The sequence below is a fragment of the Pecten maximus genome, chromosome 7, assembly GCF_902652985.1.
Source record: "Pecten maximus chromosome 7, xPecMax1.1, whole genome shotgun sequence".
Classification (NCBI taxonomy): domain Eukaryota; kingdom Metazoa; phylum Mollusca; class Bivalvia; order Pectinida; family Pectinidae; genus Pecten; species Pecten maximus.
In genome coordinates, this window is record NC_047021.1 from 13,012,138 (window position 1) to 13,029,380 (window position 17,243).

The 17,243-nt window shown below is 35.2% G+C and overlaps 1 protein-coding gene and 2 long non-coding RNA genes across 3 annotated transcripts; 1 reads left to right on the forward strand and 2 right to left on the reverse strand.

Annotated features, from left to right (window-relative positions):
• The first annotated feature begins 1,918 nt into the window (after positions 1-1,918).
• LOC117331655 lies at positions 1,919-5,559 on the forward strand. The gene is made up of 2 exons (XR_004533620.1): positions 1,919-3,650; positions 3,701-5,559. It is a non-coding gene; the product is annotated as an uncharacterized LOC117331655 (long non-coding RNA).
• Positions 1,936-11,234, reverse strand: LOC117331656. The gene is made up of 2 exons (XR_004533621.1): positions 8,142-11,234; positions 1,936-8,102 (listed from the first exon to the last, which is right to left on the reverse strand). It is a non-coding gene; the product is annotated as an uncharacterized LOC117331656 (long non-coding RNA).
• Positions 11,235-11,242: 8 nt separating this feature from the next.
• LOC117331653 (histone-lysine N-methyltransferase SUV39H2-like) lies at positions 11,243-16,836 on the reverse strand. Its single transcript, XM_033890480.1, has 6 exons — positions 16,523-16,836; positions 14,963-15,042; positions 13,451-14,302; positions 12,909-13,061; positions 12,368-12,497; positions 11,243-11,949 (listed from the first exon to the last, which is right to left on the reverse strand). Exons 1-6 carry the CDS (start codon positions 16,707-16,709, stop codon positions 11,375-11,377), a joined length of 1,977 nt encoding a protein of 658 aa, XP_033746371.1. The 5' UTR covers positions 16,710-16,836; the 3' UTR covers positions 11,243-11,374.
• Positions 16,837-17,243: the final 407 nt, after the last annotated feature.

Genomic DNA, 17,243 nt, shown 5'->3' on the forward strand with positions numbered 1-17,243 from the left:
TAGATTGGATAGGAGGAGAATGGCAGGAAGAGAAACAGAAAAGAAAGGGAAGAGAATTAGCTACCTGGGTATTTAATTGGAAAAAAACTCATATTAAATGTTAAATCTTTTCGAACCTAATACGAACATTTGTATCGAGATTTGCGTCCCCGAAAAGAAGATGTTCCACGGTGATTTCTTTGTACCAGTTAAGGGATTGAAGAATTTATGCTTCTGACTCGATCATATTTTTACAGTGTAGTAAGAAATGAGAGGAGTTTTCACAAAGGTGACCGCATTCGCAGGTGGAGTTTGCTTAAAGATGGGCTTTATGAAGATCATATTTTAGAGAACTTCAACGATTACGTAATTGGCAATGTGTTATATTGACTTTTTTTGCCCGTATTCGAGATTTTTCAATTTGAATTGGAATGGTATCTTGGTGAGATAGAAAGGCTTTTTAAGAAGTGTCTGATAGATTGTGATGATTTTGCTTCTGTTGATAGGTTATTCCAGGAATTTTATGTACTTGATATAAAAGATGATTTTGTGACTTGTAGTCTATAAAGTGGATTTTGGAAATCATCTCTTGTTTCTAAGATTATAATCAATATGATAAGACACTGCGGGTGGGAGTAGGGACTTTAAATAAGAAGGAGAGTTATCGTTACGAATATTATAAAAATATTATAAAACATGCACAATTTTCTATTTCTTCGTCTGTCTGCAACGTGTTTTTTTATGAAAATAAACAATTGTCGTTGTCATTGGCATTAAGGGTCAGTCCGGAACCAGCCTGTACATCAATATAAACACGATAATGTTCAGCTCATGTTAAATTGACCAAAGGTGATGCCAAATTCACATATGAAATTTGTACGGATTTTGTTTTGCCTTTGTGCCCGTTGAAGGCATGGGGCCCTTGAAGAGGCCCACAAACTCAACTCCTATTGTTCTGATACCTTTTTGGAGCTCCACTTTCAATTTATGATAATTGTAACACTCTTGATTTGCCGTCATATAAACTGGTACTCACCACTACCGGAACACTGTCGCCGAGGCTGCTGCTGCTGCTGTTGGTATTGTTGCTGTTGTCGTGACTGGTATTGGCGTTGCTTTTGATTGGGTTGGTGTTTGCGGGGTTGCTGTGGCCGAGTCCTTCTTGGATAATGTTGTCAATGCTGTTGCTGTCTCTGGCGAGGATTGTCAATCACAGAGACTCAGTCGAACATCTCCCGGATCTCGCTTAGAAGACTGCTAGACATGAGTTCACTTTGTCTTCTAGTCCTGACATCCCAGACTAGTGGCGAGATGTCGATTCCGTCGTATCTCTAATTACAACCCTCCCGAAGTAGTCATCAACACTTTCACTGTCATGCTGCCTCAAACTCATCGTGCCAATGTCATATGGAGTTACTGACTTGAACCGCTCAATAAAGGCCCGTTGTCAGTATAATGTAATCGGGTGGGGTGGCCTGAGCACTATACAAGTATTTCAGTGAGGTAGCATCGTAAGCACCAGACAAACGCCTACCCTCCAAAATACACACATTCACCACACGCATGCAGTTCGCACACCAAGGAGGCTGTCCTTAAATTACCACACCCACAAGGTCTATAAATATACTATGGACCGTGGGTTGGGAATTTGTAACAAGTCCATGATCGCAGCTGTTGGTTTTCTGTCAAAGAATATAAAATCAAAACCAAAAGATTTATGTTCTCATTATCGCCCTCACACATAAGCGAAATGCATGGGATTTTGAGGAGTGACTTAAACAAAGCAATATATATCTATGACATCAAGGAAACGATACGTAGTATATATTACAGGAAACCGTGTAACCTCCATACACTAATTCATGTCTGACGACGACCATCTGTCAGAAATTGTCCGTCCGTCGTCCAGAGCTACGTTATCGCAGCTAATAAAACATCACAAACATCCGTAACATCTAAATTAGACGACTTTATTCAATCGACATAAAATATAGAATGACATGTCTAAAAATCATAGAATTTTAATGACTTATATACACATAACGGGTCTTATTTGTAACGCCATAGTTCATATCTATCCTTATATCAATACCGCCAGGTGATCAACTCCACGCAAAACGCTCCTGATTATCACTAGAAAAAAACAGCCTTACTAGAGAACCTATGATTTGATGGATGGTACAAAATCGTCCATCTTTACAACGCATACGGTGCCCATCCTTTGTAGTAGGACCTATTGTTAGATTGACGATCTGTGATGGCTATCCTCGGATCTACATTAATGTCTGATAATCATTTTGATGTCGTAGGAAGGGGCTATTAGCGAACAATTGAACATTCTACCCATAATGAGAACCCTCTTTATAAGAATGACTATGTGAAAGGTGGGATAAAACCTATTATTACATTTTCACTAGTGAAAAATATCACTTTTGCTGATTTGACCAATCAAATCAAGGATTAGAAAATACCAAAATAATTGACCAATCAGAAAGCCCGACATATATGTCAGCACCTGGACAGGGGGTGGGACTACTATAAACGTATGCAAACTTTCGCTGTAGGCCTAGTTAGCATACGGGGTAGGTTTTTCGTTGATAAAAAAAGTAATAAACAGAATATCTATTACTGAAGACACTGTTAGATATCCTCTATTTATCATCTCAAAAAGAGCAAGTCTCCTCGTAACCAGCTGGGAAGGCCTAAACCTCTCCAGCCAGGCCATCCTTAGTGTCCCTTACCATCCCACACTTTACACCAAGTACAGAAGTAAGTATGCTGCTCATACAGATAACAGGATGTTGTGTTGTAATCAACCCAACGTAATGGGCCTGTATCTACCATCCTGAATGCCTAGCAGCTACTCCTAGGTACGTCACTCCTTGAGTAACAACTATACAATGATATAGAATACATCGCAAAATCGCCCATCAGTAGTAAACCTCTAGTGAAGTAACCACCAAATTTACAAGTACCCTAGTAACCAAGATCTCTAGTTATTAACACTGCGTTGAAGGTCCCTAGTAACCACCCTCTAGAATGTACCTTGATAACAATTCAATCGCAGGCGCTTGTAATGAATGATTATAATAATAGTACAAAAAGAGTCATTATGAACGCAACACATTATGTTTATATTAATCTTCTTTCTATTTTGGATTATAATTATAATCATTCATCAATAAAACTTTGTGATTTAATATATAAACGGTACCTAGTAACCAATTTTATATAAAAGGCCTCTAGAAGCAATATCTACATGAAAAGCTCCTAACAAACAGACTCTTATTCTAACTTGTGTAAATCAAAGGTCCCTTGTAACCAACTACATATGGTAGGTCCCAAGTAACCATCCCAGGCGAATAGTCTAGTTACTAACCCTACGTAGGTCCCAAGTAACCATCCCAGACAAGAAGTCTAGTTACTAACCCTACGTAGGTCCCAAGTAACCATCCCAGGCGAATAGTCTAGTTACTAACCCTACGTAGGTCCCAAGTAACCATCCCAGACAAGAAGTCTAGTTACTAACCCTACGTAGGTCCCAAGTAACCATCCCAGGCGAATAGTCTAGTTACTAACCCTACATAGGTCCCAGGTAACCATCCCAGACGAGAAGTCTAGTAAGTAACCCTACGCAGGTCCCAAGTAACCATCCAAGGCAAGAAGTCTAGGTCCCAAGTAACCATCCCAGACAAGAAGTCTAGACACTAACCCTACGTAGGTCCCAAGTAACCATCCCAGACAAGAAGTCTAGACACTAACCCTACGTAGGTCCCAAGTAACCATCCCAGACAAGAAGTCTAGACACTAACCCTACGTAGGTCCCAAGTAACCATCCCAGGCGAATAGTCTAGTTACTAACCCTACGTAGGCCCCAAGTAACCATCCCAGACTAGAAGTCTAGTCACTAACCCTACGTAGATCCCAAGTAACCATCCTAGACGAGAAGTCTAGTTACTAACACTACGTAGGTCTCAAGTAACCATCCAAGGCAAGAAGTCTAGTTACTAATCCTTCGTAGGACCCAAGTAACCATCCAAGGCAAGAAGTCTAGTTACTAATCCTACGCAAATCCTGAATATATTGTAGTAGGTCCATAATAGCCAATTCCACCCAAAGTGCCAGTAGTTAGTACACCATTCATTCCTGGGTCGAATGTTACTCCTGAGAGGAATGACACACAAGGACACTATTTATAGCAAGATTGAACGAACATTCAGATTTAAGTCGACCCAAAATAACATCCAACACACGATGTTAACATATAATGGGCATTACTCTTACCTTTATTATTGGTTAGATTTAGGTATGGCACAGAAATAGCCAATAAAATTACACCAATCTAAATTTAAATTCAACAATATCATGCCCACTTACAACACATTAATTCATTTGAATAAAATCGTTTAAACACACAAACACACACACACATACAATAATGTGTTGTACATCCCATCACAAGGACTTGTTTTTAATGATATACTTCATGACATCCGTTTGAAATTTTAAGTTAATTTTATGATTTTTTTTCTCCTGTTTCTGACAATTGAATATCGTTTTTGTTCAGATTAGAAATATAGCATGAACAACATGCAAAACATCACATGGTGACCATAATAAATCTGTCATCGCACTACACAACAACTTAAGTAGCTTAAATACATGATATTCAGCATCAGTAGTTCTTGTAGTTCAGGACGATTTTGTTTTGTTTTTTTCAATGAATTTTAACGAATTTATTTAGTTTCACTCTAACATTATTTGCATGACATGAATTGGAAACATTTCAATATACTAGATAAAACGAACATTAATTAAAAGTTCAATATATAACAATTGAAAATATTTACATAAACAAGTCCAAGGTTTAAGACTGCAAAAAATCTCTCGTGCAATATTTCACATTAATATCATTTGAGAGCACAAGCCAAAGGGGCAATTGTTATGAGGGGAATTTAAGAAAAAATAAAATAATAAGGTAAATTTCAAAGAAATGAGTAAATCTTGAAATACTACTGAACAACGTAGATAACCAAGAAAGTATTCGTTTGAAGTTCTCATTTTTTTCTGTTATTTTTGTTTGTTTTTGATTATCATCAAAATTTCCTACTACCTAAACTGTAACAAAATTTACCCCTACAAACCCACTTGTCTATGGACATTAAATACCATGGTAATGAGATAGCATACAGGTACAAAAAAGTGTATTCATTATTTTTTCACAGATACATTGCTGTTGTGACATCACGTGAAATTATTTTGCACTGCTTTCAGATATATGAAATTCTAATTCAAACTTCTATTATTAATTTTCAATCATTGTTGACTGGCCATGCAAGAGAGACATCTCTAAACCTGGAAAGGGATATCCTCAACTTCACCAGTGTGAGAATTTCTTATCTCACCCTGAGGTTCCAGCTATACATGCTCTTTGCACATTATCAACAATTGTATGACATCACAACAACACAATAATGTAAGGTTGACAATTCAATCATGTCTTGTCAACATTAACTTGCAATGATGTAACATCAATATACGATATATACGAGGATAAACAGGTTGAGAGAAAAATATTAATAATCAACCATCTTGGGAGCGAGACAAGGAATCTCAAACCTTTGCAAGTGTTTGGCAACTTATATTAAGAATCCTATCCTATAGGGGTCTATATGCCCTGTCTCTGTTAATGAACAGAGAAATCCCACAAGAGTTCAGCTATCCAAGTCATAGTAAATCTTACTATGGAATTTCAAACTGAAACTTCTTGGACTGACATAAAATTGCGTATATATATGAAAAGTTGACCATTGTAACAAAGTAAATGTAATGATTTCATGCTTTTCCACTATATCTAGCTCATTTGCCACACATTGTTTTCCCATAACCCCTGTGAAATCAGATCTTCAACCGGTGCAAATGATTAAAGTGCCATTTTACAAGAAACCAAACACTTATACATTACTAATTACAATACTACACATTCCATGTAATAAGAAATGACAAAATCTGGCTTAGTGTCAGATATAAGCTCCATAATGCAGAAACTTTCTCTTTAAAAGATAAATTCATTAAAACAGAAAATTATTATTAATATGCATTTATTTCTCATCTTTGACATCCAAGCATTCAGTCGAGAGATATCTCAAACAGTGCGCCTATGGAATGACTCCTGATGCAACTGTACACAACACCCATTGAACAAGACAATTTGACTAGCTTGCAAACTCCTTACTGGCAAGAGTTTAATTCAAACCTTGTTTTACAAATCAGAAGCTATCTGTATTCTGTATACATGTTGATGTCCAAATTGTAAATGAATCTTTGTTGTGTAATGATTAAAGATCCCCCCCCCCCCCCCCAATTTAATTACCTAACACAAAAAGAAATATCACAGGTAAAATGACCTTGTTAGCCAATATACGATGCAAGTTCCTTGATGAACACGAAAGGTAGTTCTTTCCTTACAAATAAACAGGCATTTACCTGAACAAAATATCTGAGCCAATTGTAGAGACATGTATGTATACCATAAAAGCTCACATAACTCAAGATACATGGAAAAAGTTTACATGTATTTACATATGTTTTGCAGAGATATCCAAATACAAAACATACTTGACACTTGTGAAATTGCTGCCAAGATAAATAGGTCTTTTTACAAGAGTGAGACTAAAACTATTTGATGTTCAAACAGCCTTTTCTCTAATGGATCCCTAACATTTAAGGAGCTTTTTACAATCATCACCCTTAGTTTCAACACAAGTATGGATAATGTGGTCATAAAAACCACAAAAAACAGTTAATTAATTAAAGGTAGATTGTTGAAGACAAAAAAGACGAGGTTTCTACCATGTCTTCCTGATCTGGAGATCTAGGGTAAAACTTAATGGATACTTACTTATAGAATTTTATAAAACAAGGTATATACAAAGAAAAACATTTCAACAAGAAAAATAATTTTTACAATTTGTTCTCAAATTTTCATTTAGGATTATCCCTGATAAACATCTCATGATCATTAGTAAATAATGGTATAATAGTTCACTATCTATTCTGACACCTTGAATAGCCAGGATTCCAATTCATTTTAACATTGATAACCTTCTTCATATCAATGGTTCTTCAGTATAAAAGGGGCAGGTGAGCTAAAATATTAGTATAACCATACTGAACAAGAGTTCAGCTATTAAATAATTAAATTGCTTTAGTACTGGTATTTAATAATGAAATCATACCATATCCAATATATTCTTTTCATAGTGGAAAATAAGAGTTATAAACCTATTACTACAAGCATTTAGGAAGTTCTAGCTTTAGTAAACAGTATTTTGGTAATAACTGATTGTCCAACTTTTTTTTGGTTAATATTGGATTAAACGTCCTAAATTTGTGAACCACATTGAGACACCTATGTTGCCCTGATATAGCTGTATAGAAAACTCCCAATTATTATATTATTATTATATCAACTGTAAGACAATCAATTCTAATACATTTATGACAATTCAATCCCAGAAAAAAACCCCCAAAAAACTGCAATTGTTAAAAAAAAACCCACAACAACAGCCAAATGAGTAAAAAAAAAAGAAAACGTCAGTTTGAATCTTGACTATTTTCCCTTTTAAAACCTATTAATACATGTACATGGGTATTTGTGATGATAACATGTTTGAAAAATATTTTTACAGTGTGCTGGTTAACATTGGTTAAATGTATTTACATGTGCATTTTTCCAATATATACTATATATATATATATATCCTGTCATAATTATATCCCCACACAATATATCTGCTTTATTGTTAGAACTAAATTTCAATCATGTATCTTTCTTACAAAGGGTATCAACATACATTCTGACCACACTTCCACAATGTGCACAATCAGGTCTTTAAAATAAGACTAAATATGGTAAACTCTTATAATTAGTCCATCTATTACAACATTCACACACAATATCAGGATATCTCTGATTTACAGCAACTTACGTAATTTGAGCCCAAAAATAATAAATAATTTCTGCTTAATCCATGCACTATGTTTTCATTAATTGCACCAGTAAAGAGTATCTGCAACTTGTAAACTATATGTTAGAGTGCAACTGTAACAGTGAATTGTACCTGTAACCAGTAGAGTGTACATGTAACAGTGAATTGTACCAGTAGAGTGTACATATAACAGTGGATTGTACTGGTATAGTGTAACTCTGTATCAGTTGACATATTTAAATATCAAAGAATTACAAACACTTAAAACAAAGCAAGGCATTACGGTGATCAAACATATACTTTCAGACAAAATATACTTTACTTTGGGATAGGATTCACTGAACTAACCTAGGGTTATATTTGGTGTATCCTATATAGCTAGCATCAATGTATCAAGGAGGGGAAAAGGGGATGAGGCACCTTAAAACAATTGTCTACATAAAGTTAACTCTATTTCTACATTTTGCCTCAGGATTTTCAGACACACGGATAATGATATCCGTAGTCCTTTTAATTTGTTTCCAATATACAAGGATTTAAAGTATTGATAATTGTAATTGACACACAAAGTTGAACTTTTAACCACAGGTACAGTATACGTATGAAATTATTATTTTGTATGTAAATAAATACAGTAATCCCATACTACAAGTTAACTTTTCTAACCCTAAACATATTTCACTATTAAACATAAAATAGAAAAAAACTAGGAGTTTGCTCATTCAATAGGAATTACTCTCCTTTGAGTACAGAATATATATATATGATTAATAAATGCTCAAATGACTATTTTTTTTGTCAGCAGTTTAAAAAACTGATTGTGAATTGTTTTATGACAGTTCTTTTATGCAGTTATGATTAAACCAAATAGTTCTATTTTTTGGGGCCAAACTTGTACACAGTGCTCAAGACATGGAGGATCTCGCATCAGTACATTAAATTTACAAGTCACCAGTAGCCCTGAATACGGCGACTGACATAACAAATTATGTAACAAGTTCACAAACATATTTCATTGACACAGATGCAAAATTCTACTGAGGGCTGTTCCAGGAAAACATATTTGACATGGGGAAATTACATATGGTGGGGTGGGTTCAAATTAAAATCACATCTATGGGTTGATGGGGTTTGAAATAAATTGATTCTGTTGTTGGGTGTATTTGATGTGTTTGTACCATTTTTTACATTAAAATTGCTTCTATACTAGGCTACCGTTCCCAAAAAAATTGGAAATGCCAGAGAGTCATCAAAATTTAAATCACTTCTATAGGTGGGTCCCCTAATTTCAAAGTGCCTTGCCTCCCGTCCCATATATGTTTTCCAGGAACAGCCCTGATCACATATATCATTCATGATTTTTTTTCCAAATTAATTTCCTTATAACACAGGTGAATTTTGACTAGGACAGCATGTTTTTCATTAGAGACAATCATGTATCGTCAATTATTTACGATGCCACTATAGTGTTATATTACACTTTGAAATTAATGACATATGATTTATGGCACAGCCGACCAATAATGAAATAAAAGGTGGGATATATAGTGTTGTCCTGACCACTCCTAATTCACTTGCTATCAATCAACCTTACCAACACATTGTAGGACAGCTCTAACAGGGGTGGAATATCAGAATTAGGATGTAAACAGCTTTAACAGGGGTGGAATATCAGAATTAGGATGTAAACAGCTTTAACAGGGGTGGAAATATCAGAATTAGGACAGTGTTCCAGCTAGGATTTGAAAAGGGCAGGGCGCTGCCTAAAAAAAGGGCATTTTTGTGCGCGACATTTTTTCCGGGCCTATCTATCTTCTACCTTATTTTACAGGACAATTTAAGTACATCCATGCATTACATATGACCTGATTCATAAGAGACAAATAGAAATCTGTTGATTTTTTTTTTATTATTTCGTTTGTGTGTAAAAATGTCTTCTTTCTTCTCTTTATTCTTCAAATATTGTTTTAAATTTTGATGGTAAAAGTTATGACCTAGAGTAATTCAAAAATAAAATGATATTAGCATTATTTCAATTTGAGGGTGTATTGAGAGAATCCATATACGATAATTACGTCCAATCAAAAAGTTACTATCAGATTATAGTCAACAGATCGATATTTTCAAGTTTCAACCAGAAGTTAGTCAGTCCGTTGTGATTGTAAGACGACTAATTGTAAGTGAAGATATTATAGAGCAAAAGAGAAAAGGTGATCAAGCATATACGAGAAAAAAATGATTAAGTAAAAGAAATTATATTATTTAATATCTGAATAAACTTCGTCCAAATAACTGCGATGTATCTTGTAAGCGGCGGTAAATTTCTACTTTCACTTTAGACTCTTTAGAAATAACGGTAAACTAAAATCAGGAAATTATAGCAAGTTAACATTTTCTTGAATTAATTATAAGAAATGGTAAACGAATTAGGGCCGATCATGATTCGCAAGTTTCTGATCAAACATTTGTTCCGTTGCTCTCGTAAACAAACGGTCCCCGCGTGTTGTAGAAATGTAATCACTTGGCTATCACATGACCCGCAGTTAATGCAGAGTCGGCATTTCAGATACGAAAATAACACAATATAAACTAAACTTTTGCAACCATTATTCACATGAGCAGATATTTTTATGTGTCCTTTATTTATTTATGAAAAATAAACATTTTGTATAGAAATCCGTCAATCCAACAAGGAATTTGCGACATCTGCATTTACAACGAACCATTTCCGGCGTCCCGCCAAACTTCATCAAATAAAATCAACCGAAAGCTAATTTTGATCACTGGAAAATCACTGGAAAGTGATCTCATGATCATTTACTTAAAAGTTGCTTGGTTAAAACCAGAAGGATTTCGTGTTGTCATGTGAAGAAAATTTCAAAGATATATAGATCGATCGCCAATTGCACACGTGCTCGTGGGATAACTTTACGACAAACGTGCGGCTCTTTTCGGTCTTGACAAAAGTTGTTTACATAAAACAACATTTCCATCCATTATCATTACTTTGTCCATCTTCAAAAAGCCTTCGTGATTATGATTTAATTGGATTACCAACCGATCCTATCGACTCGTCCCGGTTAAAAGAATCTATAAAACACCAGCTCGATCCCCAGCTGACCGATCTCTGCCTCGGGCAGCGTCCATCAGTACCATGAATAAAGGTCTACAGGTAATTAAGGGGACTGGTGTTACAGGTGGCCAGTTAGTGACTGACTGACTGTATATTGCATGGCTTCAGCAAATCGGATGTAGAGTATACGAGGCAAAATTAGGATGTAAACAGCTTTGCTTTGCACTTTTTACAGTGTAATAAATCTTTGCTGTAACAAATTGTGAAAACACATTTAGGGAATTAGATAGTTACTTATAACTGAAATAACTAGACCTAAAGAAAGAGTTCTCTAGAACAGATACTTCCTGCAATTCTTGGCACCACACTGACACACTATTCTGTACTGATCTGTTATGGACTTCGGCAGCAACTTGGCACTTGGTTCTGCATCTCCCTCTGCCCCAAGCACGTTGTTCAAATGCTGGATGGTGGATGGATTTTTCTCTGGCAAAATAGCTTCTGATTGAGTGTCACCTCCTATTTGCAATGAGGTTGAAGGCAGGTCAGCCGTCTGTGACAACTTAGAAGGGGAGCTGATTGTGTGTGGTGACATTTTCATTTTCAGCGGAGATTTTGTTTCAGAAGGAAGTTTTCGTGGGGACTTTCTCGGGGAATCAATTTTCTTCGAGGAGTCCTCTACCATGGTGTCATCATCAGTGTCGCCTTGCCCACTGATAGGCGTCTCTGGAGGAGTATCCATGGCAACTGCTTCTAATACATTTCCACTGTCAGCTTCATTTGTATCTTTTTCACAGGTCAATGAATCATCCTTTGAAGGGTCAGTCAACATAATTGGTCCCATCAGTCCAGCAGCGATACTCTTTTCCACATCCTCAAGAGTTGGTGCCTGGTTTGTAGTATCCCCTACACAGAAATATACAGTTAAGCTAACTCTTTGTTTTTTTCAAATCCTCCTCAGCTGTCATATTTTAACTTCTTAGTATATGTACTATGACAATTAGTGTCAAGTTCTAGTATCAAATTTTTCAATTAAAATTTTAAAATAACTATGATCATATAAACATTTTGTTTTTACTTGTAGGTAGAGACAGATTTATGATTACTATTATGTATAGATATTACCATACAAACTGTAATCCATAGATAGGAAAACATGGAAGTGACCAGAAAAGAAACGGTTACGATTGATGGATACAAGTTCAATATCCCTTTCACGATTGTATACAACTTCAAAATAAATTGCACGCCAATGTCTCAACAAGTGTATTTGTTTCAAAGACCATCGACAAGGGCATGTCTATATTTAATATGTAAATCATACCTGTCATCATGTAGTCAAAGGTAAGTTCTTCACCCCTGGCAATGTCTCGTCTCGAGAAGAGTGCAATGCGAGGTAGTCTGGGATCCAGGGCATTGATCCACACACCAAATACCTCCAAGTTTGGATCACACTTCATGAAATAAAAGTTTTAGAGAATTATCATTTTTTTATCATGAATTATCGATACAGTATAGTTAATGTGGACAACATTTTACAATTAAAGTTGTGTTTGTTCGTCGTAGCTTTCCTTGATAAATTCCGATAGGCTTGTGACAAGGCATTAAATCAAAACCTAAGTTAGGCAAGTATTTCCCTAGTCAGACCGAACACTAGACGAATCAATTAAATAGGTGAAAGTAGGAATTAACTCCCGGAGACAAACACCATTGATGTGTGAAATTTGATAGTTTTCTGAAATTTTATTATCTGGGTGATGACCACCTTTGAGGTTTGAATTGAAATTGAATGAAAAATGAAAATTGAATTGTAAAAAGATATGTACTACAATAAATCAGCATTGATAGGGAGATAATTAACATACGCAGTGATTGATGAAATGGGAAACATTTCCATAGTAACCAGCATCGACAGTAAATGGACAATCTCCATCATTGTAATCCAAATCAAAGAGGTATGTCCTCCCAACTGCATCATAGTAGCGCCCTCGACGCTCAGCTTCCTCATTTGTGATCACCTAAAAAAGGCAAAAATACAATTAAAAAAAAATTCATCAATGTGAATTGTGTAGTTACTTACTTATAATTATCTTCTATTATGAATTCAATTTTTTTTTCATATTATCATTATCTTATCTAGATTAATCATTTTTCCAAATGATATGAGTCTCGATAATAAAGTTGATTTTTTTTGCGATGTAATAAAAGGAACTCTGAATTCCTTCAAAAATGGCACATTTTTTTTAAATTTTGGAAATTTTCTCTTATATTTGATAAAACAAACTGCAACCATTTACAAGGGCTTCTGTAAGCATTTGACAATATATTTATAAAATTAATTCTTTCCACAAAAGTAGGCCAATATATTCATTTTTTGCATCTTTCATGTTATACTCGGATCACTTACCTCCCCTACATACTCTACAACAAAAGACCCTTTCTTGATTTTCTGTAGAGTTTTTACTCCCCATCCCCTGCCATTACTTGTGCGGAATACACAGAGCTTGAATTTACGACCTTGTTGAACTACTCGGTTTGGACATTCTGGACCACATTTGCATCGTTTATTACATTCATAAATTGGTGTTCCTCTAGCAATACGTAGCCGTTTATATTTGTAGTATGCGAACTCTGAGCCGAAGGCACTTGGACAACATTTTTTCTTGCATTCTACACAATCTTCACATTCACAGCCTATTATCGGGTCATCAGGGATATCAATCCCTTCACCAGGTTTGTAGTCATTGATGTACTCAAAGTTCTCAGGTGGTCCTTCCAAGTCTACTTCATTTTCAACAAATATAGGAGAAGGGTCATTGTTGATTTTGTTCAACTTTGTCTCCCACTCTTTCAGTGCTTTCCGCACCTCATCTTTTTTCTGTTTGTAAAACTTTGTCCTTGGATTAAGCTGTCTAAATCCAGGTGTATGTAATTTGGGTAGTTTCTGACCATTACTGGTGATCAGCCCCTTAAACAAAGGAAGTTTGCCACCTTTCTTGGGACTGGACAGAGAAAGCAATTGAAGTGGAGACAGTGTTTTTCGGATTGGTTCAAGCTTCCTGAAGATTTCATCTACACGGGTGCGTTTGGAATCATAACCAACATTGTCCAAGTCTATGAGCTTGCGTTTAGCCATGATGCGCCTGCCTTCGGAGTGAAATTCTTCCAGGAGGTCTGCACACTCCAGATTGTCTTTGGGCTCCCAGGAGTTGTGAGCATGGCTCCAGTTCTTCCATTTGATAAGGTAATAGTCTGTACCCTGTACACAAATTACATTTGATACATTATGAATTTATAACAGATAATTGAAAACACAAAATTGTGTCAAAGTGACATTGACCTTTGTGTCAGCCCTAAACATATCCATGAGTTCTGATTGAACTTCTTACAGGTTATGACTTTTTGAGTTCTGTAGGCTTTAGGTTTACATATATACAACGTTTGTCTATATGAAAACTGTTACTCTCTCCTCAATAAGTGGAGTTTTGTAGGATAAGTCAATGGAACATTGAGTCAGAATGTTTAGACACCTAGATTCCAAGGTTATTTCCAGAAAGCAAACTGTGGACAGATATAAAGTTAATAATTTAATAACCTGTATATAGGTAATAGCCCTGTATTTGAGATAGGGAAAAAAATCCCCAAAAAACCAAATAACTGATTTATTCTGTTTTTGTGTAAAAATGTACCATGCTGTTATGGTTATATATATGGGGCCAATGTCAAAAATATGACATCCTTTTGCTACAAATGTATAAAAGAACTTTATGCATTTTTATTTCAGAATATCCTGCAATTGAGTAAGTTGTTATTAGTCGAAGTAGTCTCTGTTACTTAAATACAGGACTGTTATAATAATTACTTGTTTGCAAGGTAGTGCCCAACCATGAAAGTAAATGAATTAACAATAAACTTTTACCTCATCAACTGTATGGTCCAAAATCTGCTCAACCTCCCAGTCTTCGTCCTCTTCCCATGTTATTTCACCACGCTCCACCACTAAAAAAACAAGTTTCTGGTTTAGAAATAAAAAGATATTTATGTATGTTATACTCAGTCTCTTAGCTTTAGGGCTATTAAAAAACTAAGAGTAATTTCATTTGAATTTTTTCTTTCAGTGAAATTGATGTGAAAAAATTATGCAATATTTTGTAAGACTGATCATCGTTCTTGACAGAATATTTCATGGGACAGGTAAAGTTCCTCCTGATTTGTCTCCACTGCAATGATCATAAAATAATGTGGGAGTTATTTCCCATTTGGCCTTACCCATAATAATAATAATAATAAAAAAAGAAGAGTTCAGAAATTGACAAAAGGTGATCAGTTTCTGTCAGAATGGTTTGATATAACATTTCAGTTGACCGGTTAACACAACATACAGTTGTCACATTCAGAAAGTAAATGAAATTTAAATATACAGTAGATTGTATGTCAGTTTCTTTTTTTTTCTGTCACTGTGGTTATTTTGTCTACAATTATGTTTAAAACAGCTTAAGCAACTCAATGCTGAAACTTTTTTTAAACATACAATACATATATACTGCATTAGACATTATAGTTATAATGATTGCGCTACAATTGAAACATAAAAAGTTCTTTACTTTAGCAATCTGCTAATATGATCTTCAGTCTTTTCATCAAAGACCAGATTATTTTCTTTACATAAAGATTTGTATGAAAAAAAGGTTCATATTACTTATTTTTTTCCATCCAGATTTTTACAAGGAAACTTTTAAAATGATTACATATACCGGTACATAATTTTTTTAAGCACACCTTTTGTTTTTGCAAGTGCAGTGTGCTTAGGTTGAATGCAATGTATATCAATGTTCTCACTTGAGTTCAAAAATGTCATTTCTAAAATAAGATGTTGCTAGGATGTCATAACATAAAGTTTACATTTAAAAAGGTCTCTTTTGCACGATTCGTGTAATTATAAGTCCATGTTGAAGTTCATATATATGTATATTTCTATACTGTTGGGTAATACTGCAAATGTTGTCAGAATATCATGATGATACTGTCGTGTCATATCACAACGAAAGACAGTCTCTGATATGTTAATGCAAAACGTTTGCATCCATTCATATGGTTTCGGTCAGTAATATACCAAAACCATTGTTCTTAACAGTTTTTTGGTGCCGAAAAGCCCCGATATGTTGGATCACTATTCAGGTGCATCTATTCAATAAATATGTAAATTGCGATCCATTACTTTGATGTAATCATAAAAACCCCTTTGAATATAAAATAATTATACAACTTTAAACATATTAAGTCAACAAAATACAGAAGTTATTCAGTTACTTATAAACACGTGGTAAATGTTTGTAGTCTTTATTTAGAATATGGACACGGTCCATTGCATAAATGAAAGACGCCACTACATGAAAAGTGGGTATTTACGGTATGTATATTAACCGATTAGTGGCACAATATATGACACAACAATATATATAATTCATCGGTAACTTACATTTAGACACCAATTTTTGAGCCACATAAGGACCGAGTTTTCTGAGTGTCTGATACAGAAGATACTGATTGGTCTCCGGCGAAAAACGTAGTTTCTCTTGTTGGCATGTTTTCTGTAAATCAATGATTCCTGATAAACAGGCAACCTGTGCATCCTTAATTTCAACTTCCATATCAATGTCTAACATTATCTCAATCAGCTGCGTTTAGAAGGTGAATCATCGCTTCCTATTTTTGTTGTTGGATGCAAAGTCTTCCTATTAGAAAGGGCGCGCATTTGAATGTTCCGCGGCCATATTTCCGCTTACGACAAACAAGTGCCTCTTGCTGATTGGTTGATAAGCGAGGCTTCCGGCCAGGTGCGTTCGATTAGTTCTTCTCTCCTACAAGAAACACGAACGACAACTCGGGGTCAATCTGGTTTTAACCCAGAGGAAAACGGGCCTTATTTATAAGAAACAGAACTATTTGTTTTGCCTCAAAATAACACTCTATATTTAAAAAATGAATTGGTTACTCATAATCAGTGCGTTGGAGATATTTTTGGGACCTGGTTGATATCATGGAGTAGGTGGTCAAGGGCCGTAGAGGTAGACTACAAGAGGAGGTCCTTTTTGTAACGTCCGCTCTCCATGAACACGGGACGTGAAAGTTCTTTTTGGGATGGTTGTGGTGCGATAAACATAATTCAACACAGGATATAAAGTTTACTTATATTTATT